Source organism: Trichosurus vulpecula, chromosome 2 (assembly GCF_011100635.1).
Source record: "Trichosurus vulpecula isolate mTriVul1 chromosome 2, mTriVul1.pri, whole genome shotgun sequence".
Classification (NCBI taxonomy): domain Eukaryota; kingdom Metazoa; phylum Chordata; class Mammalia; order Diprotodontia; family Phalangeridae; genus Trichosurus; species Trichosurus vulpecula.
In genome coordinates, this window is record NC_050574.1 from 436,896,251 (window position 1) to 436,920,681 (window position 24,431).

Consider the following 24,431-nt stretch of genomic DNA (forward strand, 5'->3'; position numbering starts at 1 on the left):
TGGCCATGGCTGCCTTCTTCTTCCATGGCAACATTCTACTTCTTTCCTCAATCCTTTCCAAATCTACCTTCCATTCCCCACCACTCTACTGATAAAGTGCCTTTTTTAAAGGTCATCAATGACCTAATAATCTCCAAACCCAGTAACCTATTTTCAGTCTTCTGCACCATTTCACACTATGGACTTCAATTTCCTCATACATAAAAAAAGATTTAGACTACCTGGCCTGTGAGGAGCTCATCAGCTCTAGATCTGTTATTCTTTCTTCTCTTGGCTTCAGAGAGCAGACCCTTCTGGTTCTTTTCCTAAGCAACTACTGTTATTTATTTTCTGTCTCCTTCACTGGCCTCTTCCTTTCTGAGCCCTTAAGCAGCAAGGTACCTTGTATCATCAACCCTTTTGGCAGCCTGGTGAAAGATGTGGAACCCTTCTCAGAATGTTTTCATATGCATGGAATGAAATACGCAGGATTACAAAGGAAATCAACTATCTTGAAATAGTTATTAAAATGTTTCCAATCTGTGTGACACTGGGCAAGTCACTTACGCTCCCTAGGTCTCTCGTCGGTAAAATAAGAGTATTGAACTAGAAGTCTGTTAAGGTCCCTTCCAATCCTAGGTCTATGATCAATACAGAACTGTGCAATTGCATCTGCCACCACCCCAGAATTAGTCTGTTTGATCTTGTTGGCTTGGCTACTGGAGTTAATAGAAACACCAAGAAAGCTTTGTTTTCTTATGTAGTCATTCCATACTCCATACAGAGTGAAATAACAACAAAATTGTTTCAATGCTAAAACTAAGACTCGCCACCCAACAGCAAGTATCAAGCAAATTCAATATCACGTTAAGACACTGCAACAAAAATATGCATCCAGGACAGCAGCCTCTGGTGAAAAGGAGCCAGTCTTCTCTACCACCAACATCAAATGCCAACCAACTACCACTAATGGAACAAAGCAGCCTTGCTCAAAAAGCAAGACACCCAGATGGAGAGGCCAGAGGCAACGTGTCTGGCAGGTCAAACCACTGCCACCACCTCAAACAACACCTTCATTCAGACCCTAACAGAGACAGCATAACAACCAGGGCCCAAGAGCGCTTCCCCCTCCCCTCCCCAGCCAGCCTGGCTTCTAGCCAGGCCTCCACTGCCACAATTGAGGGGGAACAACCCTCCTGGAGAAGGAACCTGCCATCTCTGCCACCACTAATATCACTGACACCAGTGAGAAGTTAAGCCAAAGAATCCACAAAAGAGCAGCACTTCCACACTAATCAGCCTGCTTCGAACCTACCCCCTGAAAGCCACCATCCAGGAGAGCAACCCGAGTGGTGATGTAACCTGGCAACTGTCTCTGGAGGAACTACAACCCCTGCCTTCTCAAAGCTACAGCTACAAAACACCAGGAAAAGAGTTTTTGCCACCAAATAACTTGTTACTGTCAAATGGTTCAACATCAGAGGCAGATATGGTTTTACCAATGAAAATGACATTAAAGGTATTTCTGCACATCACCACGCCGTGCCACTTTTATTCTGGCTTCCTCCTCATGTTCCTTCCACTAAAACCCACCCCACCCCCAACCCTGGGTTGACTGGTCAGCTTTCACCTTACCTGATTACCTGCCCACCATGGTATTTCCCAAGTGATGAAGCGCAGAAACCTAGGACCTTCTACAAGAACTAGGACTCTTCCCTTTGCAGGAGTTGTATTCCCCATTTTAAAAACAAGCTCTTTGATGGTGGGAATTATTCGACTTCCTTACATTTGAAGCCCCGAATGTTTAGCACATAAGTGCTTCTAGGCGCTCTCATTTCATTAAAGCTGAATCATCTGCTTTGCTACTTACTGCACCATAAGGACCATGCCTCTTCATCTGACTTGCATCAGAAACCATCTCCTGGGTGTATCATTTTCCTGCTCTCATACTTGGGCACTTCAATTCAGATGCTGATGTCCCCTCAAATGCCTTTGCTTCCCACTCCTCTGACCTACCTCAACACTTTTAAGGCACAGAGATTGTATATACCCAATCTCATGAACATCACCAAAGTTTCACCTCTACACCTATAACTCTGAAATTTCTCTGATCACTGCCTCTTATCTTTCCAGCTCTCCGTCAGCTCTCCTAAACCTTCTCCCAAACCTGACTTACAATCATTCCACTTTCCATGTTTCCCCATCCCATTAGTCCTGCTCTGTCTTTACTTCTCTCCTTTCAAAATTACTTCAACTTCACACTTACTGTGGCTCCATCAGCCTAGCTATCAAGCACACCCCTCTCCAAACTCCAAGTTTAAATTACTCCCACTATCACCTTTCTCCATACTCTGCAGCTGAATACAGCTGGAATATGCCATACCGTTGTTCCAACTGGGGCCACTACAAATTTATATTATCCAGTATCAACTGGGAGCCCTCACTGCTGTATGCAGTTCTTATTCTTTCACGATCTGCTCTTTGTGACTGGCCCCAGTATTCCAACCTTGTCACCTCAAACCACTTATACCAACTCCTTCCCCTCACTCTCAGCAGGACTTTAACTCATACTTAGTTGAAAAAAAAAAACCTAAAGCCATCCATCAAAAGTTCCCTCTCTTCCTCAATTCCCCATTTCACACTACCTCAGATGTCATCCCTCATCCTCACCTCCTTTGCTAATCTCTGAAGAAGTGGCCCTTTCTCCTTGCTATTACCAGATCCCCATCCTCTCACAACTCCACCTAGAGTTTACCACTCAATCTCAACTCTCCTCTCCCTAATTTTCAGTCTTTCCTGATCCACAAACTCCTTGAATGCCTATTTTAAAATATGCTTAGATTTTTCATCAAAAAAAAAAAACAAAAACAAAACCACAACTTCTTTTAAGACTATCATCCGACATTTCTACTCCTTTTCATAGCCAGTCCTAAAACAGCTTTACGAATCTATACTCATTGGCTCCATTTTCTCACTTCCCACTCACTTCCCGACTTACTGCAATTTTGCTTCCAGTGTACACTCAACTGAAACTTCTCTATCCAATACTCTCCTTACTTTTAAATGTAATGACCTTTTCTAAGGCCTCATCCTTCTTAAGTTCTCTGCAGCATTTTAGTTTTCTAAGTATCCTGTGAGAAGTAATGCAACAATTACCACCACCATTTTACAGAGGAAAAAAATTAAAAAGATAACTGTGGCAATAATTGGTAACATTACAAAGGAATTAACACTACAGGAGTTCAATATCAAGTTTTCCTAATACATTATTCTATTTACCAAAATTCAAGCCCTGCAAATCTTTTTAGGAACACATCATTAAGAAAATATACTAGTAACTTTTACCTCAAGTATACATCTTCTACAGTTGCTACATGTAACTTCTGATGCCAAGCAGGTAGAGTAGATTAGGAAAGAACAGGTAGAGCCAACAAAGTGAAGAACTAAACACTTTCTCTCCATTAACTCTCTCTTTTTTTTTTTTTTGCAGGAGGGAAGGATGGGCAATTAGGGTTAAGTGACTTGCCCAAGGTCACACAGCTAGTAAGTGTGTCAGTGTCTGAGGCTGAATTTGAACTCAGGTCCTCCTGACTCCAGGGCCTGTGCTCTACTCACTGCACCACCTAGCTGCCCCCCCTCCCCCATTAACGTTTAAAAAGAAAAAAAAAAGAGGAGAAATTATAGACCAGAAGTGGAACAATTATGAGTATTTCCACAGGACAACCTTATATATACTATATTGCAGAAGAACTAATTACCAGAATAGAAAAACTTGAATCCACAGTAGCAAACCTCTCCAATGATGTTAAAAGAGAAAACAACAGATTGGGAATATAAATGTATTAAAGTGAAGGACACTCTAGAAGACATGCAAAAAACAGTAACATTTAAAGAACACATGATCTCTTCACAAGCAAAACACATTGGTTTCAAAGACAAGATATTGTATACAGAGACAATTTTAAGGACCATAAGCCTCCCAAATAAATATAAAAGGTCACAAGAAACCCACCATCATAACGTAAGAAATAATACAAGAAAACTTCCCCAAGCTTCTGAATACAGAAAATAAAGCACCAGGCAAAAGAATCTACATACTGCCTCCAGGAAATAATGTAGTTTTCTGAAATCTGGAAGGACACGGCATTAGCCTCTAATTCTCTATCTCTATTTTTAAGCCCAGGTATGGCAGAAAGAACATAAAAGTAAAATATTCTGAATATTTTACAAGTTCAATATACTAAAATAATGGAAATAATAGTATGGTCATTGTAAACACTAAAAGTAACGTTTTAGAACACTCTTCCCTGATTCTCTGGACAAAAAATATATATATTACTTATGCACTATGTATATGAGGAGCTCTCCATCACTGATTATTCCTTTCAAGTTACAATATGTGTACAGCATGTAATACGAGAAAATTACATCTTCACTGATCAAACTGGCAATTTGAATGCTTCTGTAACAATCTAATATATAAAATAACAATTACAGAAAATCTTTAGTGAAAATACTTACTTGTGAATGTTAAAAGGTAAAAGGAGTTAATTAAAAGAACCAGAGACTGATATAAAGAAACACTACCACCTTATTCTGAACAAATATCTTGGTAATACTCAGAAAGGAAATTAGACCTAGGAACAGTATTGACAGTTATTCTCTGGCATTAATTAAAAGCAAAAAATATTTGCTTGGAAACACATAGCTTAGTACCAGTTCAGCAGAACCTGTAGGGATTACATCATAAATAAACTGTATTACTGTCTGGGACCATCATGGGAAGAGATGCAACATACTGGGAAATCATCTCAGGCAGCCACTTTACATTTCAATACATCCAACCAAATCAAGTAACCCAGGGTACCCTGGCATCTGCCAACATCATTGTAGACACTTCACCTCAAAGATGGAAATGCACTTCATTTTTACCAATCATACCCAGCTAGTGAAAACTTACAAGAAAGAGAAGCACCAGTCAATTCTGCTGTAAGGCTTGTTCTGAAAACATGAATTTGTTCCAATGCCACAGACATATTAAGAGAATAATTTGAGCACAAGTCCTCCATTGTCATTTACCTAATCACACATTTGTACTTGAATGTCAAACATTCCCCGAATTCAATAATAACCAAAGTAACAGCAAATTATTTTAAATAATAAAGTCAGAAATATACCTACACTTACTATAACTTTGTCTTTATGGCTGTAAAATTCACCCATTCCTTAACCAGTTTTTACACTATCTTGTAGAGAACAACACCAACCTCCCAGTCCTCCCTCAGATTCCCAACCTAGGTGTTATCCTCAACTCTTCCGATCTCTCAGGTCCCATACCTAATCTGTCGCTAAGGTCTACTGATTTCACCTCTGCAACATCTCAAACAAGCCCCCTTCTCTCCTCTGATACTGCTACCATTCTAGGGCAGGCTCTCATCACACCTGGGCTATTAAAACAGCCTGTTGATGGGTCAGCCTGCCCCAAGTCTCTCCCCACTCCAGTCCATCCTCCATTAAGCCACTAAAGTGATTGTACTAAAAGTACAGGTCCAACCATGTCATTCTCCTACTCCAGTGGCTCCCTATCACCTCCAGGATCAAATGCAAAAATCCTCTGTTTAGTGTTCAAAGCTCTTTATAACCTAGGCTGGTCTGCCTTTCCAATCTTCTTACATCTTCCTCCCTACACTACGTACTTTTTGATGCAATGACACTGGCCTCCTTGCTGTTCCAAGAACAAAAAACTCCATCTCTCAGCTCTGGCATTTTCTTTGGCTGTCCCCTGTACCTGGAATGCTCTCCCTCCTAATCTTTGCCTACTGCCTTCCCTGTCTTCCTTTAAGTCCCAACTAAAATCTTATGGTCTACAGGAAGTTTTTCCCAACTCCTCTGAATTCTAGAGCCTTCCCTCTGTTAATTATTTCCTATTTATCCTGTACCAGCTTGTTTACATACATATATATATATTTGCTATCTCCCCTATTCAACTGTGAGTCTTTTGCCTCTTTTTTGCATCCCTGGCCCTTAGCATCATGCATGCCTGGCACATAGGTAGGTGCTTTATAAATGTTTATTGCTTGATTGATTATCCACTGCTCTCAAATTCTTCCTCCCCCATCCTATCACTTATAGCACTCAGCATGATAGATGATTGAATTATGCTGCTGGATTAGAACAGGGAGAGTCTCCAAACTGTGCACTGGGTCCTGGTAAATTTGTTATCTGATCACAAATGGGCCCACATAGAAACAAAGAAGCCCTTTTAATCCTCCCTAATAGATCCTATCATTCACCAAAGGCTATTCCAAAATCTCTTTTCTCTTTAGGACCCCCAAAGCACCTTCTCCTCTTACCCTCTCAACAGAAGGACCTTACCTCATATGTTACAGAGAAAAACAGGATCATTTGCCATAAAATCTGCCCTTATTGAGTAAGTCCTACACATCACCCCAACTATCTACTCCTTTACTCTCTGATGAAGAGGTAGGTGACCATCCTGCAAAAAACAAACCCCTCTACATGTGCCCTCCATTCCATCCCCTCAACTTCTCCAAGAAACTCTTCCTACTATCAACTCCTCTTTCTCTAATCTTCAGTCTCTCCCTACCCATTGGTTCGCTCCCTGCTATCAACAAGCATGACCAATTCTCACTTTTCTTAAAAAACCTTCCCTAGATCCTATGATCTCTGCAAACTAGTCTCAAACATCCCTTCCCTTTCTCAACCAAAGGTCTCGAAAAAGAAGTTGTTAGAAAGCAAGATGGTGAAGTGGAAAGAAGCACTGCAGGTTAGCTCCTATCCATAACTCCTTCAAACAGATCTATAAAATGTACCAGATCAAATTCTGATGGAGAAATCCAGAAAAAGCCAGTGAGCCCACTGTCCAGCCTAGGTCAGCATAGGGAAATGGACAGGATCAGGGCAGGAGGACATGGCATACAAGCAGCATCCCAAGAGAAGTTGTGCACTAGCACAAAAGATCCCAGACTCATACTGGGGCACCCCAATCCAAAATATACTGAGGGAAATGGGTACAAGTGTCAAACAGCTGCTTTGTCACTCACTGCCCAATCCTTGGTCACAGATCCACAGCAGGGCAGCAATCAGACTTTGCCTTGAACAGAACACTCTGGGCAAAATGAAAGTTTGCAAGTCCCTAGCATGTTGCACAACATTCAATACCCCAAGAAAGCAGCAAGAGTCTAATCTTTCCCTCCAGAAGTCTGATAGAACCTAGCAAAACATCCAGTCCTAAATCAGGAAGCAGAAAGGAAAAAATGGACAAACAAAAAAGAACCATACCATAATGAGCTATTATCGCGTCAGAGGTGTTCAAGATACAAACGCAGAGGAGAATGACTCCAAAATATCTACAAGCAAAGCCTCAGAGAATAACACAGCTTCAGTGCCAACTCCACCAGAATTCCTAAAAGAGATGAAGCAAGTGTTTAAAAAAAAAAGGGCTAAAAACATTTTTATAAATGGAATAAGGGCACTTAAGGAAAAAAATGGAAAAGAAATGAAAGCTATGGATCAAAGAATTGGAAAGGGAAAATGGCACAGAAGGCATAAAATCTTGGCCAAGCAACAAACATCCTGAAAATAAGAATGGACCAAAGAGAAGCTAATGACTTCATGAAGCAACAAAAAATGTTAAAACAAAGTAAAAAGGCTGAAAAAAAATGGAAGAAAAGATTAAGATTCTCATAGCAAAAACAACTGACCCCAAAAACAGATCAAGGAGAAAAAAAATTTAAGAATCACTGGATTATCTGAATGCCATGTCCAAAATAAAAAGAGCCAAGACAATTTTTTTCAAGAACTCTTAAAAGAAAACTTCCTAGATCTCTTAGAACCAGAGGGCAACGTGAAAATAGAAACAATCTACTGGTCAAATTCTAAAAGAAACCCCAAAATGGAAACTCCAAGGAATAAAATTCTGAGATTTTAGGTCAAAGAAAAAATATTACAAGCAGCCAGAAAGAAAGAATTCAAGTAACAAGGAGCCACAATCAGGATCAGACATGATTTAGTAGCCACCACTATAAAGCAACAGAAAACTTGGAATACAATACAATCCAGAAGACAAAAGATAAGAACTTACAGCCAAAAATAACTTACCCAGCAAAACTGAGTACAATATTACGAAGGAAAAAAGTGGACCTTTAATGAAACAGAGGACTCCTAAGCACTCCTGAGGAAAAGATCAGAGCCATAGACAAACTTTGAAGTTCAAGCACAAGAAAGAGAGAAACACAAAAAGGTAAACATGAACAAACAATGAAAAAGTACTTAAACTAAACTGCTTCCATCCAAATATGGGAAAATGATACACATGTCTTCTCTGAACCCTATCATCATCAGAATTCAGAGGAAATCCAGTTAGGCAAGGCCTAGGAGTGGTTCTGTTACATCTTGATAATCTTAAGAATGGAAAGAAAGAGGAAGATTAATATTACAGGGGCTAAGGGAAAGGATGGCTACCTGAAAAATCATCTCATATGAAAGTAGCTATCTAAACAAACCAGGAAGAGGGGGCGGGGAAGCAGATGACACATGAACTTCATTTTCACCTGAACTAGTCAAAAGAAAGAAGAATACATACACATATAGTTGGGTACAGAAATATATCGCACTCAACAGGGAAATGGGAAGGAAAAGAGAGAATGGCAGAGGGGGAATTGAAGCAATGGCAGATTAAGGGAGAGATTAGTCCTAAGCAAAATAAACTCTGAAAATGTATAAAAATATTTATAGTCCTTTTTGAGATGACAAAGGATGAGGATCTCAGGGAATACTCATAAATTGAGAACAGGTGAACAAGATTTTATGATATATAAATGTGACAGAATACTACTGAGCTGACCTCTTATCAGTATAATGACCAACCAGAATTCAACAAGACAATATTACCCACCCTCTGATGGAGAAGTAGAAGACTCACAATACAGAATGAGGCAAATTTTTTTTGGACATGGACAACGTGGTCATTCCTTCTGATTGACTTTATAGATAGGTTTGTAATGAATTTTGTTTTTCTCATGGTTTCAATGGGAGGGGGGAGGGGGCAAAGCAGGCAGATCTTGGCAGATTAAAACAAAGTATTTTTTAAAAGAACATGAGGTCTACATTCACTGCCTCCACTTCTACTCCTCTCATTCTTATCTAAACTTCCTACAATGTGAATTCCAACCTCCAGATGATCATCTCTGTCCTACTCTCTAATTGTCAGGGTATCCCAGTGTTCTATCTTCGGCCCCCCTCATTTTTTGTCTCTAGGTGGTACAATGAACATAATCAGGGAGACAACTCCAGAAATGGAGTCAAAGCTAGTCTCAGACACTTGCTATAATTCTGCTCTCACAACACACTCCACCTCCTGATTCCCTGCCTTGGCATTGCCCCTCTCTCAGGCCAGAATACACTCTCCCTACCTGTCTTTTGCAATCCCCTGGTTTCCTTTGAGATTCAGCCCAATTGCCACCTTTTGCATGAGGCCTTTGCTGGTTTCCCCAGATGTTAGTGACTTCCTTCCCTTCTCCTATCCAAGGTTACTTAATACCTGTTTTGCACATAATCACATACATATGTGTATGTTGTCTCCATTAGAACATAAGCTTCTTAAGGGAAAGAGTTTCACTACTGGCCATGAATTTCCAGCGTCTAGCACAACGTTTGACATATAGTAGATATTTAAATGCGTGATGAATGATGTTTGATGAGGTCTTTTCTCCATTTCAGTAACTAAAACTTCTCTTGGGTGAAATTCAAAACAGGAATTTGAGGCTGGAGAGATGAGTAAACATAAAAATGTGCTGCATATGATGAAGAAATAGTTGTGTACGAATAAGATCCCATCTCCTAATTAATAAATGGTCAATGGATATAAAAAGGCAATTTTCAAAGGAAGAAAGCCAAGCTATCAAGAGCCATTTTAAAAAATGCTCCAAATCATTAATAATTAGAGAATTTAAAATCAAAGCAACTCTGAGGTTCCATCTCAACTCCATTAGGTTGGCAAAATGGACAAAAAAGGAAAATGACAAATGTTGTAAGGTCTATGGGAAAACAGGCACATTTATGTACTGTTGATTGAGCTCTGGATTGGTCCAGCTTTTTTGGAAAGCAAATTGAAACCATGCCCCCAAAGTTACTAAAATGTGCATACCATTCAATCCAGTGATACCACTAGCAGACCTATACATCAAAGAGATGAAAGAAAAAAAACGTACAAAAATATTTAGAGATGCTCTTTTTGCAGCAGCAAAGACCGGATCCCAATAATTAGGGAATTACTAAAATTATGGGCAGCTAGATGGTACAGTGGATAAAGCACCAGGCCTGGAGTCAGGCAGACCTGAATTCAAATCTGGCCTCAGACACTCACTAGCTGTGTGACCCTGAGCAGGTCACTTAACCATGCTTGTCTCGGTTTCCTCGTCTATAAAATGAGAAGCCCATGGCAATCAACTCAGTGTCCTTGTCAAGGATACCCCAAATGAGATCACAAAGAGCTGAAGGGGACTGAAAAATGACTGAACAACAACAGAATTATGTCATCATGAATGAGGTGGAATATTACTGTGCCACAATAAATGATGAAGAAGTTTTCAGAGAAACCTGGGGAAACTGATATGAATTGACAGAGGGTAAAGTGAACAGAACCAAGAAAACAATTAATATAATAACAACACTGAAAAGACAAATAACTTCAAAATACCTAAGAATTCTGATCAATTCAATGATCATTTCAGAGGACTAATGAAGAATACAACCTACATGCTGAGAGAAAAGCAACAGATTCAAGAGGCAGGAGGTGTGCATTTCTGGACACGGACAATGTGGGAAATTGTTTTGCTTGACTATGTATATTGTTACAAGGGCTGGGTTTTTCTTTTCCTTTGTTTTTTTAGTAAGGGGAGAAAAGGCTGAAAGAAAATAAGTGCTTGTCAGTTGAAAAAATATAATTTTTTTAATTTAAAAACTAGTATGAATTCAGAGATATTCAAGAGACAAACCCAGAAGAAAAAAACTGCAGGTATAACATCCAAAAAAAAAAGAGAGAGAGAGAGAGTGAGCTTGGCCACAGCAACTATATGAGTACCTGGAACAGATGAAGAGATAAAAAGAAAAAAAGGGAAACTGTAAGTAAAATAAAAGCTCTGAAGTAGAGAACTAGAAGGAAGATTAATAGCTCAAAGGAAAAGAGTGCCAAGTAATGGACCTCATGAAACTAGAATAGACCAAAAAAAAAAAAAAAAGATGACTCCATGAGGCAAAATATAAAAAAAAAAAAAATCAAAGGATTGAAAAAATTAGAAGAAAAATGTAAAGTATCTCCTATCAAAAACAAATGAATTGGAAAAGAGATTAAGGAGAGATAACTTAAGAAACATCTAACTCCCTAAGAAGCAGATCAACAAAAAAGCATGAATACTGTATTTCAAGAAATCATGAATTATTTGTTGCCCAACAGAGTACAAATTTAAAATAAATTAAAGAAATAATTATTATTTGTGGTTGAACTATGCCAATATAATTTAAATGACAATACTGAATTGACTTATTTTTTTGTATACTAATCATAATATCAAGAGATTTTTTTTATAGAGCTAGGGAAAAAAAAATAACAAAATCCACCTAAGTGAATAAAAGGTCACAAACAGCCCAATAGGTAAAACGGTTGGAAATATAAGAAATTGGAGGGGGAAGAGAGCTACTATGGAGGTTAGAGAATCGAAACTTGTGAGTTAACAATAGTTAAAGGTCACAATTACTGGACATATTAAACATGCCAGGGACAGAGACCTAGGAGAGTACAAGGCAGCCAACATATGCAGCTCCAGGGAATCAAAGGCTTATAGCGGATCTGAAAAAGGAAAATGGGAAAAAGATTCCCAAAGGTCATTTATATGCAGAAATCAAATTTAGGTATTCCCTTTAGTTACCCAACTTAGGATCCAGCATCTGTCTACCCTATATACACACACACACACACAAACACACCCAAACCTACACACACCCACACCCGCACACACATGCACACATGTGAATGGTACATTAAATGACTATATCACACAACTTTTCTCTGTGGAGAGTTGTGTGACCTCCACAGAACATTTAATCTTTAGACTTATTCTGTGCCTATGAGCAAGTTTCACTATGGCCAGTGGTATCTTTACTTTGCTAACATCCTGTCACTGTGAAACAAACTAAGACCAAAAGTTTCTTGTGAAGAACTTCAACTAATCCCATCACACATAAATTCAGTTAGTAAAGGTGTCTATTTGCCTAACATAAAAAAACTAATATCACATCTGGGAAAGATGTCAAAATAACCTAACATTCCCAGTGGGATGCTATTAGAAACCCATTTTTTTCAGGCAATATGAGAAATCTAAATTATTTGAGACAAATTATTAGAGTCAGATTTTTCTCAGTATGAATTACCTCATACAGCAGTTCACAAAGACAACAGTCAAGGGAACCCCCATTTCAAGAGGTTCAGAAAGTCAAAACTATTTTCATAATAATACTATTAACATTTTAATTTTAATACAGTAAATACTGATAGATATAACCTACTGATATATAGATATAACCACGGGGGTGTCCTCAAAATTTTTAAAAGTATAAAGTATTCCTAAGACAAAAAAGTTTGAGAATCACTGAACTAGTAAATATAGTATTTAATATTTGTATAAATAGTGATTTTATATAAACCCCCGCTACAGTATATTACTAGAACCGCAAGTATGGAATTTCAAGTGCATAAAGCAACTTAACCTTACCCCTCTAATGGACTGCACTGCAAACAATCTACATTAAAATAATGAAACAGTTCATATTAAATTAAGTCATGCCAGTAGACAACCATCATCATTAGTAAATATTATAGAAGCAATCCCTGGTCTATGCTGTTACGAACATTACTTTACATATTAGCATTAGATGAAATGAATCAATGTGAATATTATAGGAATAGAAAAGAAAAGCCAGAGAGAACCTAAAATAATAATGACTTCTAATAATATATTGCCCTTTAAGATTTACCAAGTGCTTTTACCTGTTATCTCTTTTATTCCTCACGACAACCTTATCAGGCAGGTGCTATTATTTCCAGTTTACATAAGAGGAAACTGAGACTTATAGAGGTTAAGTGTCTTGCCCACAGTCATAAAGCTAGTTTCTGAAGCATAATTCCAACTCAGGTCTTCCTTAGTCCAAGTCCACTGAGCTGCCTCTTTCCTGACCTCCAGGTTCATATCTCCAACTACCTATTGGCACCCAACTGGATGCCCTATAAACATCTAAAACTCATCCTCTCTCTTTCCCCCAAAGCTTTCCTTAACTCCTAAACGTCCTTTAACTTCTGAGGGCACTTTCATCTTGCATATCATCCCAGCTGGCAACTCCTCTTGGACTCTTCATTTTCAGTTACCCAAACAATCTGCTGCCAAGTCCTGTTGTTTCTCTCTCATACATTTCCCCTTCTCTCCTCTGACATGGCACTACCCCGTGCAGACCCTCATCACCTCACACCTGGACTGTATGGCAAGAGACAGCTCCTTGGCTCTCTGCCTCAAGGCTCTTCCCACTCCAGTTCAGCCTCCACTCATCTGCTGAAGGGGTCTTCTTAAAGCATTGTAATAGCAATTTAGATTTGAAGATTTTTCCAACCCCTTAATAGGCCTAAGTCACATGTGGTGGGAGGGGCTTCCTGACAGGAAAACGAAGTTGTGTCACAGGAAATGCGGAAAGAGAGAGCGCGAGCGCCCTGTTATGGCTGTTAATGGTCGTTGGGACTGTTAGAACTGAGGTAAAGAAAGTCAACCTCTGATAGCTGAACAGACTGTGACAACCTACTATGAGTTTGTTTTGGGGATGGCCCCGCCTGGGGGTCAGAGAGGGGTGGGGATGGCCAGGCTCCAGGTTCAGATACTATGTATCAAATGCTTCACTGCTGTGATGGATTGGGTAGATGGCTCATGGGAGCTGGTCCTCTGGGTGTCTGAATACATGGTTCACTTCTTCTACCTTCTAGGATACTTTGTGACACAGAACCACATAGGCATTTGATCGTTATCATCCATATTGCTATTGCTGTCTTACTGATACAAGCACACACTTGAACATGTCATTTCTATTCAATAAACTCCAGTGCTTCCCGATCAAAAAGAAAATTCTGTTTGGCTTTTAAAACCCTTCCCAGCTTGGACCCTTTGTATACTTTATTACCATACCTGTACTCTACAATCCAGAAAACTGGCCTAACTGCAGCTCCTGGAACATGACGCTCCCATGTTCCACACTCCATGCTTTCTCACTGGCTACTGTACCCTATAGCTAAAATGTTCTCCCCTTTCTCATCTATGCCTCCTGGCTTCCTTCAAGACTCTTCTCAAATACCACCTTCCTTCCATAAGAGGCCTTCTTCTTCCCTCACTCCTCCTCTCCAACCTGTACCCCCAGTGCCTTCCCTCTGAGATTACCACCAATTTATCCCATAAATACCTCCTAAGTGTGAGGTGATTTTACCTGGTCTTCCTCCATTAGAATAGGAGTTCCCTGAGGGCAGGAACTGTTTTTGCCTTTCTCTGTATCTCTAGAACTTAGCGGAGTGCCTGGTTAAAGACGAGAAACTACACAGAAGATAAAATCCATGTCCTGGTTTTTTCAAGTCAGTACTTAACAATCAAAAAGCATTTTTTGCTTTCAGACAGTAACTCCCCCAAATATGAAGTATTATACACCATCGTTAAGTGTTTTAAAACATTATCATCTACCTGAACAATAAAATTTTTGTTGTTATAACTTTATTATTAACCTTGCTCTTGTTCTGAATGCTGTCATTTCTGAGGAGCTGATGAGAGATGAAACAAGACTTTATTTTTAATAATTGGTTATTTTCACAAAATGCGAAGGGAGGTATACCATCGATATGGATGAAAATTACATGCATTTTGTTGTTCCTCTTTCCTTAAAGTGACTACAAATAAGGGAGTTTGTCTTCATTCCAACAATTACCTCAAATTTCTTTATGTGATATATATGTATATAAAATAGTACCCATTATTTTACATTAAGTTTGTATACAGTAAAATAAAATAATGTAAAAGTTTTCTAATATCTGCAATTTAACTCCTTACCTTATCAGCTTACTATATTTTCTTAACCTGTAAGTCGGCAAATGGTGAAGCCCCATTATTATAATTTAATTCTTGTCCGTTCAAAGATATTAACTAATGAAACATAATATTGGGCTTTTAAAATTTGGATAAATGTTTCAAATATAACTAATCTATAGAAAACCATAGAGGCCTTTTCAAAATGTCCTGATGTAAGGATGTATTTCCCTCACAGGTTAATTACTCAAAATAACTATAAAGGTAAAAATAAATTTGTCCTAGGAAATTTTTTCCAGCCTATCCCCATTCAAAAGTTATTGAAAAAGAACTTGCAAGCTAACATTCCTAGAAACTGTAAGAGGATATTCTCAACAGGAAACACTCAAACCCTCCCAAAACGAGTTCAAAGTGTATCAAAATACGTAACTTTTATACTGTACCTAAAAGTGTGATCTTGCACAAAATAAGATTCAACAAATATGTGATAACTACAACTGAATAAATATAAAATTGTTTCCCTGCTGACATGAGGAAGAGACTACTTCTTTCAAAATACTTTCAGCAGTAACTTAAAGCCAGTTATGTCAGTACTCTCAAAACGCCTTGTAAGACTAGTTTGACAGAAACAAAAGTTATAGATGATCATAGAACCTAGATAACAACACTGGTGTGCTTTCATCCCCTTCTCTGTGAATTTCTGCAAGGTTTTTATTCATAGTTCAACACATCCCAGGAAAAAAAAATTATGTGTCGTCAAGTGCCTAAAGAAGGCAGTTCCTAAGCCAGTTTCAATAGATGCTGCAAGGATTTACCTATAACCCACTCAAACTTTACAAAGGTCAAGAATCATGATCATTACACTCTTTCCTCATAATGCTACCTTGAAAACAGAGCAGAATTCACTAAAGGAATCAAAGAAAATAAATGGCACTCTTCCAATACAAAACCCAGATGAGATTTTTGTCTTCGATGGATGAACTTCAATGAGATTTGACTCTTCAGAGGAATTAAGATAGATTCAATAGATGTAACACTTCGAAACTAGCTTTTCCTCACACGCACCTCTAAACTTAACTGACTAGTTTGTTAAATTGTTCTCAGGTTTTCTTTGGCGGGTGGAAGGGGGGAGAGCAGAAATAATCTCAAGTATTCAAAATAGTGACTGCCAAAAATGCCTCCATCATCTATTTTAAATAGACCCTAACCTAATGAGTATCATCAACAATCACAGATTGTCAGAGCTGAAAAAAAGATCTTCTAGTTCAATTCTCATCCTACAGATGAGGAAACTGAGGCTCAGGGTGGGAAGTGACTTGCCTAAGGTCACACTTGTGGCAAGCAAAGCCAGAATTTGAGGCCAATTAGCTCTCTTTCCATTGTAACACATTCTACCTAAAAGAGAGGAAAAAAAACTAAGTTAGTAAAACTGTTTTATGGTCACTCTTTCCAGTGGTGATACTACTCTTTTATATAAAAGACATGTCTGTTATAGAATATTCACCATTTCTTTAATTTCTTGATTTTTCTGCATATACCTAAAATACTTTAATTCTATGCTTCTAATAAGACATCTTATTTTCTGAAATTGCTAAACCTTCAAATAATTACAGCACCACTGCAGTAGGAGAATATTAGGATATACTGTTAGTTGGTTAAACAAGAACATGTAGGCATATTAATCAGTGAGTAAAATGTGTAAGCTGTACTCACAATTTCACCATGTGGGGCAACAGTATAATACAACACCTGAACCTCCCTCCTAAAGCTATGCTCAACATTATCAACATATGCCCTTTCCATATTCAGGATCTAGTGAAACAGATCAAATACACAACTTCAAACCCACAACTTCAAGTACCTAACTTTGTAAAGGACATAAGGAACAGCATGAGTAAAGTGAGGAGGTAAGTGCCACAAGCATCTGCTAGGGTTAAGAAATTTGGAAATTAGGAAAAAAAATTTTTTTCTCTAATATTCTTTTTGATACTCTTAAGAGTTAGTATCATAAGATCACAGATCTAGAGCTGTCCATCTCAGAGGACATCTAGAGTCAAATCCTCCCATTTTACAGGCGAAGAAACTGAGACCTACAAAATTTAAGTGACTTGCCCAAGGTCAAACAGATAGCAAGCATCACAAGCACGATTTCAATCCAGATCCAATCAAGTTAGACTCAGCGCTCTTTCCCTGTAAACTGCCTTCCAGTTCAAGGTAGTTTCTCTAACAACAGATCTCAGACTTCATCCCCAGTTCTAGATCTTAGAAGACAATGAAGCATTCTCCCCCAAAAAGCACTGAGCTAATAATGACCGCTGTCAAATTCATTTGAGAGGACAGCTTCACATCTTGCCATACAAACTTCTAAACGCGCAAATTATATGCAGAACTAAAAAAAAAAAATCAACCTCAAATCGATAGCATTTCATTCACAAATTCATTAAACAGAATTATGCACTTAAACTAGTATATGAGGGGAACTATTAAAAATGAATTTAAAGTATGGAAAAAAAACAAAGGAGTTACTTCAGGCTTAATACTCAATCAGCGCTGTTATTAATTTGATTCCCTTGCTTTTTCCTAATGTAATTACACAACCAAGATAAAAAGGATGAGAACTTTGTCTGTCACTGTCATATACTATACCAAACTAGTGACTCAAAGCAAACATCTACCTTTCCCACGCTAAAAAAAAAAAAAAAAAACTATCCCAACTCCAGCTTGATATAAGCAATGAACATTTGTTTGAATAATCGTTGCATAACAAGCCATTAAAAACCCGAATGCAAGTCTCCTTTTAACCTTAATCTAGGCGGGCTGTGGGATCTGCAGAAAGAAACTGAAGGAAAGCAGACTTAAAACGGCCACCTCCAATACGGTCATGGGGTTGAACACAAAGGCATATATCAGGTCCGGCCGATGCATATCCCACAAACCAAGAAACGCTGAAGTTGGCCCCACCACCACCCCGCAGCTCTCCCCCGACCCATTCAACAGTCAGCAACCACGCAAGCCTCTTAACGTGGCCTGCGGTGGGTTAGGTGGTACCGACTAGCAAAACTGCTCACGGAGAGTCAGTCCTTCCAAGGCCATGTGCAACCGTCGAGATATAATGTAAACAGCACATTTCACTTTGGCCCTAAATCACACAGGGGGTAGGGGGGTAGGGGGGTGGGGGGTGGGGGGGGAGGGTGGCGGGAGAGATGAAATAATCCCATCGTTTCTTCCCCTGCACCCTCCCCTTAGACACCACAAAACCAGGGAGCAGAGAGGAAGGTGGGAGCGGATGCAAAGCTCAACCTCGAGGGTTCAGGTACAGGTCTATAAATACTCCAGTACGGGAATTACCCGAGGAGGCGGCGGCGGCGGGCGCGGAGCGAGCACGAGTGGAGAAAGCAGGGCGGACCGGGAGAGCCCTGAAATGCATTTTTTCGCAGGCACGCTCCCCCTCACCCCCCTCCCCGAGGTAGGGGAGGACTTACTTGCCGATCACCTCGCACAGCTCGTACACATCCTCAAACAGCACGTCGTCGTCGGCCATGGTCCAGAGGGGAAATCAAACAGAGGGGGTGGAAGGGGGGGATGTCAAAAAAAAAAAAAAGTCACACCACCAAAATCAGTATTTTTTTTTTGCTTTTTTGTTGCTGTTTTTTGTTTTTAAACACCACCCTCCGTGGGGCTCCCTTCTTCGCCCTCTCGAGCCAGCAGTGCTCGGTCCGGCACGGTATTAAATCCAGAACCTGCGGCGGCGACGACGGCGGCAAAGGATGATTCTCGGGGAAACTGCAGCGAGCCTCCTCCTCGTCCCTCCTCCTCGCCTCCCGGCCGGGGGATCACCAGGAAGAAGCCTCCGGCAGCGCGGGCGGCGGCGGAGCCCGGGCCGCGGGGCCGCCGCCTCCTTCCGGTCTCCCCGGACCGACCGCCGCGGCAGCCCCTCTTCTCGTCCGCCTCTGCCCAGCCGCACCTTCCCCTGCAGCGTCCGCGGGCGGCGGCGGCGCCTCCCAGCCCGCCCGCCCGCCCCGCTCTCTCCACCGCCCGGCGGCGGCGGCGGCGGCTCCTCGGGCTAGCGGGGGGGCCGGGGAAGGACCATGAAGGACTCTCGCGGCGGGCGGGGGGGGGGGCGGCGGTCACGGTTGGAGGCGGGGGCAAAGACGCCGCTCCCCCCCCCTCGTTCTCCTCTTCCTCCTCCTCCTCGCGCCGCCGCGCCCGGGGTGTGTGAGCGAGCGAGCGCGCGCCGTGGGCGAGGGGAGGGGGCCGACCCGGGGTGGGGTGTGGATGGGGGAGGCGGCGGCCGCCGATCCACTCTCCGTTTTTCAATCCCCGATCCCAGCGAGAAGCGGCCGCCGCACGTCCCCTCCTCCGAGCTCCTCCGCGGCTCCTCGCGGATGACTCCCCCACATGCACACACACGCGCACATACACACACACACCTCACCGCCTACTCGTACTCCTTCCTTCCCCACCCCCAGCCTCCCTCTCTCTTCTCTCTCTCGCTCGTTCTCTCTCTCGGGCCGCTGCAGCGGCAACGGCAGCCGCGGCTTCCAGAACCACAGGCCCCGCCCCCTTTTTTCCTCCCTTACCCCCCCCCCCTGCAGGAGGCGGTGGCGGCGGGAGAGTAAAGGGGAGTGGGATGGAGTGCGCGGCGCATGCGCGCGCCGGTGAAACGTCACGGCGAACGGGAACGAGGGAGAATGAGGCGGAGATGGGATGGAAAGGGATGGGGAGAAAGGCGGGGCGAGGTGGAGAAGGGGGAAGGGTGCAGTTGCCCGGGGGGGCGCTCCTGCAACAACGGCTGGGGGAAGAGCGGGGCGGGGGGAAGGAGGATCTGTAGGTGCGTGTGCAGGTTGGGAGGGAGAAAGGCTTCCCTGCGTCGCTGCCAGAGGTGGCAGTGGAGTGGAGACTGTGTGTTACATACGCGCCTTGCAGCTGCCTGCGTGAAGGTGGGAGAGCTTTGGGCTGCAGAAAAGCATCGTCCCCTTCTCTTCTCACTGGGGAACAGGACCACAGGAAGCAGCGGGTCTTCCCTCTTCATTCTTAGTGAATGGGAAAGGAAGAAGAGAGGTGGGGGAGACTGTCACTCAGGCTCTTGTGAGATGGTTTCAGCACCATCCCGTCATTCTTTAGTGAAGTAAAGGGGGTGGGGAAGATGGAATTATTTCCAACCATACGGAGGACGAGGCTAGAAGGCTAGCTGATAGCTGTAGACAAAGGTATGCAACATAAATTATATTCTCACCCATTCGACTCATATCAGCCAAACAGTTTTGTTAGTAATTTAAAGGGGGGAAACAACTCAGGTTTGTTTATCATTTCTATAGTTTTGGGGTGTTAGTCTTAGTGCAGTTTTGAGCTTTAATAGCTTTTGGAACATCGCGACCCTTGGGGTGCTGACAAAAACTGCCCCACACTCTGCTTTTGCCCTCGGATAAAAACAGGGAAGTGTGGGAAATTTCTTTTTTTTTCTTCCCCATTTTCTTGTCCTCCTTCTAGCCCTAACAAGCTAACCCAACACGGCCACCACGAACCAAGAAGAAAATGCAGCCTAAGGGATTGCAGACAAGGTGCAGTTAGTATCTGGAGTTAAGGGTGTTGATCCTGAGCTCTTGGTATTTATTAGGCAACCTGGAAATTCTGCTTCACTGAACACGTGCAGAATGTGCAAAGCATCCTTCAAATAGACCTCCACAGAACCACCTCCCCTCCTCCCTCCATTCAGCCTTCAAAGAAAAAATGCCCAAGCCGTTCATAAGTCACAAGCACCACAAAATATCTAGTAAAATTTTCTACTGTAATAAAGAAACAGCTACAGTACACACTAAAAAGGAATACATACTAGTTTCTTTTCAAATGTTGTTTGGGCATGTACTTGAAACCACCCTCAAGAAGCAGAGCTCTTCCTCCTCCTTTCTCCCCCAAACCCCCTCCAGTTAGGTATCTGGGTCTTAAACGTTCATCTTACGCATCTCAAAAGAGTCCAATTATATAAGAAAGTGCAAGCTTTTACTGAAAGACCAATAGTTTTGCTTCAATTCAGAGTCCAGTAGTCCCTGGAAAGCAACCTAAAGTTGCATAAATGATGTTCCGTACTGTTGCTGTGATGTCCAAAGTGGGGAGATGTAGAAGGACTCCAGGGATGCCCCCATTGCCAACTGTACACCTTTTTCCAACGCAACTGCGAAACTGCGTTTCCCTGTCCCTTTCACAATCACCCACCTTTGATCTCCAGTTTTTCTACCTCAAGCTTGGGCTCTTCAGAGAGCTTTTTACCTAAGCTGACCAAGGCACCCTTCACAACTTGCAAGCAAAACTCCTACTCTCTGTCCCAATCCCCTCATTGCAGGAGTTGAATCTGTGCTCTAGGCTAATGTATGATGAGTAAGACCCGTCACTTTTCATTTTTCAGTAAACGAGGGAGTAGCTCAGAACAGTCATGGGTAGATTGTGTTTATGTTACCTTTCCCCCAAAATCCACCCGTCTTCCAAACACCTGTTTTTGTGAGTGGCACCACCATCATTTTAGTCTCCCAGGGTTTCAGCTACTCATTATCCCTGACTACTCTCAAATAAAACTGCTCTTTTCTAAGTTATCTACAGTCTCTTCAAACAAACAAAAAAAAACCCCTTGACCATCTTTATGCAAATACATCTCAAAGACTCTTTTCCAGGTAGAGTTAGAAGGAAAAATAGTGTGCAATTACACAGGACAAAGTAAAATATTAAACTGATATAAAACAAGCCTTACAACTTTTTGTATCTTAAAATTTTTTATTATGCAATATGTTCTTTTGTTTTATTATGCAATGTATTCATGTGATTTGACATTGAGTTCATAAGATTTTGACAGGTGTTCTTTAATTCTTGATCAAGAACCCACACTTAAAAAATTGAGTTTTAAGTGTACCATTGACAAACATTTGATTTTTTCCAAATCTAGTCTTTATTATAGCCCATAAATTTCCAATGGAATGTAAATCAGATGAGTTTTCAGGCCACCGAAGGATGAGTATATCCAGTTCTTGGATAAATTTCTTAATCTTTTTTGTGATGGATGACATGATGCAAGATCATATTGTAGGATTCCATTTTTGTTTGAGAATTTCTGTAATTCTGGAACAATTCTACTTCTCAATAAATATATACATATGTATATATGTAGGCATGTGTGTATATAAATATACATATATATGTATAGTGTGTGTGTGTGTAAAAGAATTCATCATTCCCTCAATGGGGACAAGACTTCCAGTCCCTTTGGATGTAAAAAATGCTCAAAACATTTATAGGCTGACTCAGACTTCTGATAAGTTTTGATATAGCCTTGAATGAAAAATGAAGTTCATCGATAAAAAAAAATCACCTTTTCCCAATCTTCGGCCCAGTGTTGATATTGTCTTGCTCATGACAAAAAAAATTTTTTTCAGCAATTTTCTTTTTTTAAAATCTGGTCTTCTTCCTGTTCCTTAAACTTCAATAAGCCTTGGAACAGTAGAGGAATCAACAAGCAATCCTTCCAACTGCAAATTTCCTCTAAAATGCTTTCCTTCTTCTTCTGAGAATTAGGCTATTCCAAACCAATATTTTGTCCAGTATTGGCCTTGTTTTTCATTTTCAACTGTACTTACCTCTGTGGTTCAGCAAGACTAACCTTGTTTCATTGAGGGCTTGAATGGTCTGCCAGTAGATGCCCTCTATTTGTCACTTTTTCTGAAACTCTAAGCCACTGCCATTGCCAGGTGGAGGGCATTCAGGACTGATAATATAGTGCAATGACTGTAACCTGGCATATGTTCATGGATATGTTCTGGAAGTAGTTCAGTAAATGGGGTAAGGGTGCTAGATTAATTCCCAAGCTATCCAGGAAATTCAGACAAGGTGGGCTTAGGGTTCCATAGTTGCAGGCTCAGCACTAAGCACAGGCTAGTCTGAGGCTGTAGTAGACACTGAAGGAATGGAACAGGAATTATAGAACTGATGTATCTTCTGCTGACTGATTCAATGAGGCCAGAGTAATTTTATCTCAGGCCACTGGGACTATCTTTCAGACCTATCTGTTGTTGAAGCCCTACCTCACTGGAAAGGGTTGATACTTAAAAATGGCTGGAGCAGCAAAACCACCTAAAGCCCAGTGGCAAGGGGAACATGTTGGCTGACAGCCTAACCTGAATTTTCTACCTGTCTCTTTACCTTCACCTTCAAAACTCCACAGCATTTTTCTATGCCTCCCATTTGTTGTGCAAATCAACCAATGAGACCAATCAAGGTCAGAAGCCTAACAGAAAACTAAAAGCCTCCATCAAACCTTTCAGGCATAAGATTTGAACCCAAGTCTTCTCAACTCCAAGACACAGTGGATAGAGTGCTAGACTTGTGATTAGAAAGATCTGAGTTCAGAGCCCACCTCAGTTACTTACTAAGCTGTGCATCCTTTGGTGAATCATTTAACCTCTCTCAACCTACTTCCTCATCTGTAAAATGGGGATAAGTATAGCACCTACCTCACAGGATTGTTGTGAGGATCAACCAAGAAAACATACATAAAATACAAACCTTAAAGCACTTTATTATTATGAGTAGTAGTAGTAAGTATATATGTGTATGTATGTATGTGTGTATTTGTATATATGTGTGTGTATAAAATATATATGTATATATATACATATATATCTCCAAAGAAGACATTTTTCTCATTATACTTTTTACTGAAATGTCTTTTAAAAAGCACTATGTTCCTGAATTAAATTCAACAGACATGTATTAGGAATCCAGAAAGTACAAGGCACATTTCTACAAAGAACTATGCTCAGACCAACAATCAATTAGCTTATGGTCAGAATCATTTTTAATTCTTAGGCCCCTGTCATATCACCTCCCCCTTCCCAAATTTCCATTACCTTGTCACCTACTCTGTATACAACTTGTATCTACATATTTATATGTTGTCCTCTTCCCCATTATTATGTGAGATTCTTTTGGACAGGGACAATGTTTTTGCCATTCTTTATATAAGGGGTGTGGTGCTCATGCATATGTCTTCATGGATTAGCTAAATGAAACACATAGAGGCATTAATAGATATCTCTGGAATCATCTACCCATCTCAAAGAAAAACTGCAATTCCTGCCCTTTGGGGAGCAGGAGAAGGGCCAAAAGATTGGCTACTCTGTATGCCATTTTCTGAGAGTACTGGTCTACAATTAAATCTCTCTTCCCCAGAATATTGCTGATCCAGGAGTGTTATTTTTATGTCCAGAACAACCACAACAAAAAGCTTAGGTTTGTTGATCATTTCATAATATGTTTGTTTTCTATTTCTGCTATTAATCTTCC

The 24,431-nt window shown here is 40.8% G+C and overlaps 1 protein-coding gene across 8 annotated transcripts in view; it reads right to left on the reverse strand.

Moving 5' to 3' along the window:
- The window catches only part of CASK (calcium/calmodulin dependent serine protein kinase), a 410,968-nt gene extending 391,861 nt beyond the window's left edge, over window positions 1-19,107 (reverse strand). For 4 of the 8 annotated variants that reach the window (XM_036744934.1, XM_036744933.1, XM_036744931.1 and 1 more), the window contains exon 1: window positions 18,587-18,992. In XM_036744934.1, the coding sequence (XP_036600829.1) occupies window positions 18,587-18,645 (59 nt within the window). In that variant the 5' untranslated portion in view covers window positions 18,646-18,992. Of the gene's footprint in view, window positions 1-18,586 lie in introns of all 8 variants that reach the window. The other 4 variants (XM_036744932.1, XM_036744929.1, XM_036744930.1 and 1 more) reach the window with 2 other exon arrangements.
- Between the last annotated feature and the right edge of the window lie 5,324 nt (window positions 19,108-24,431).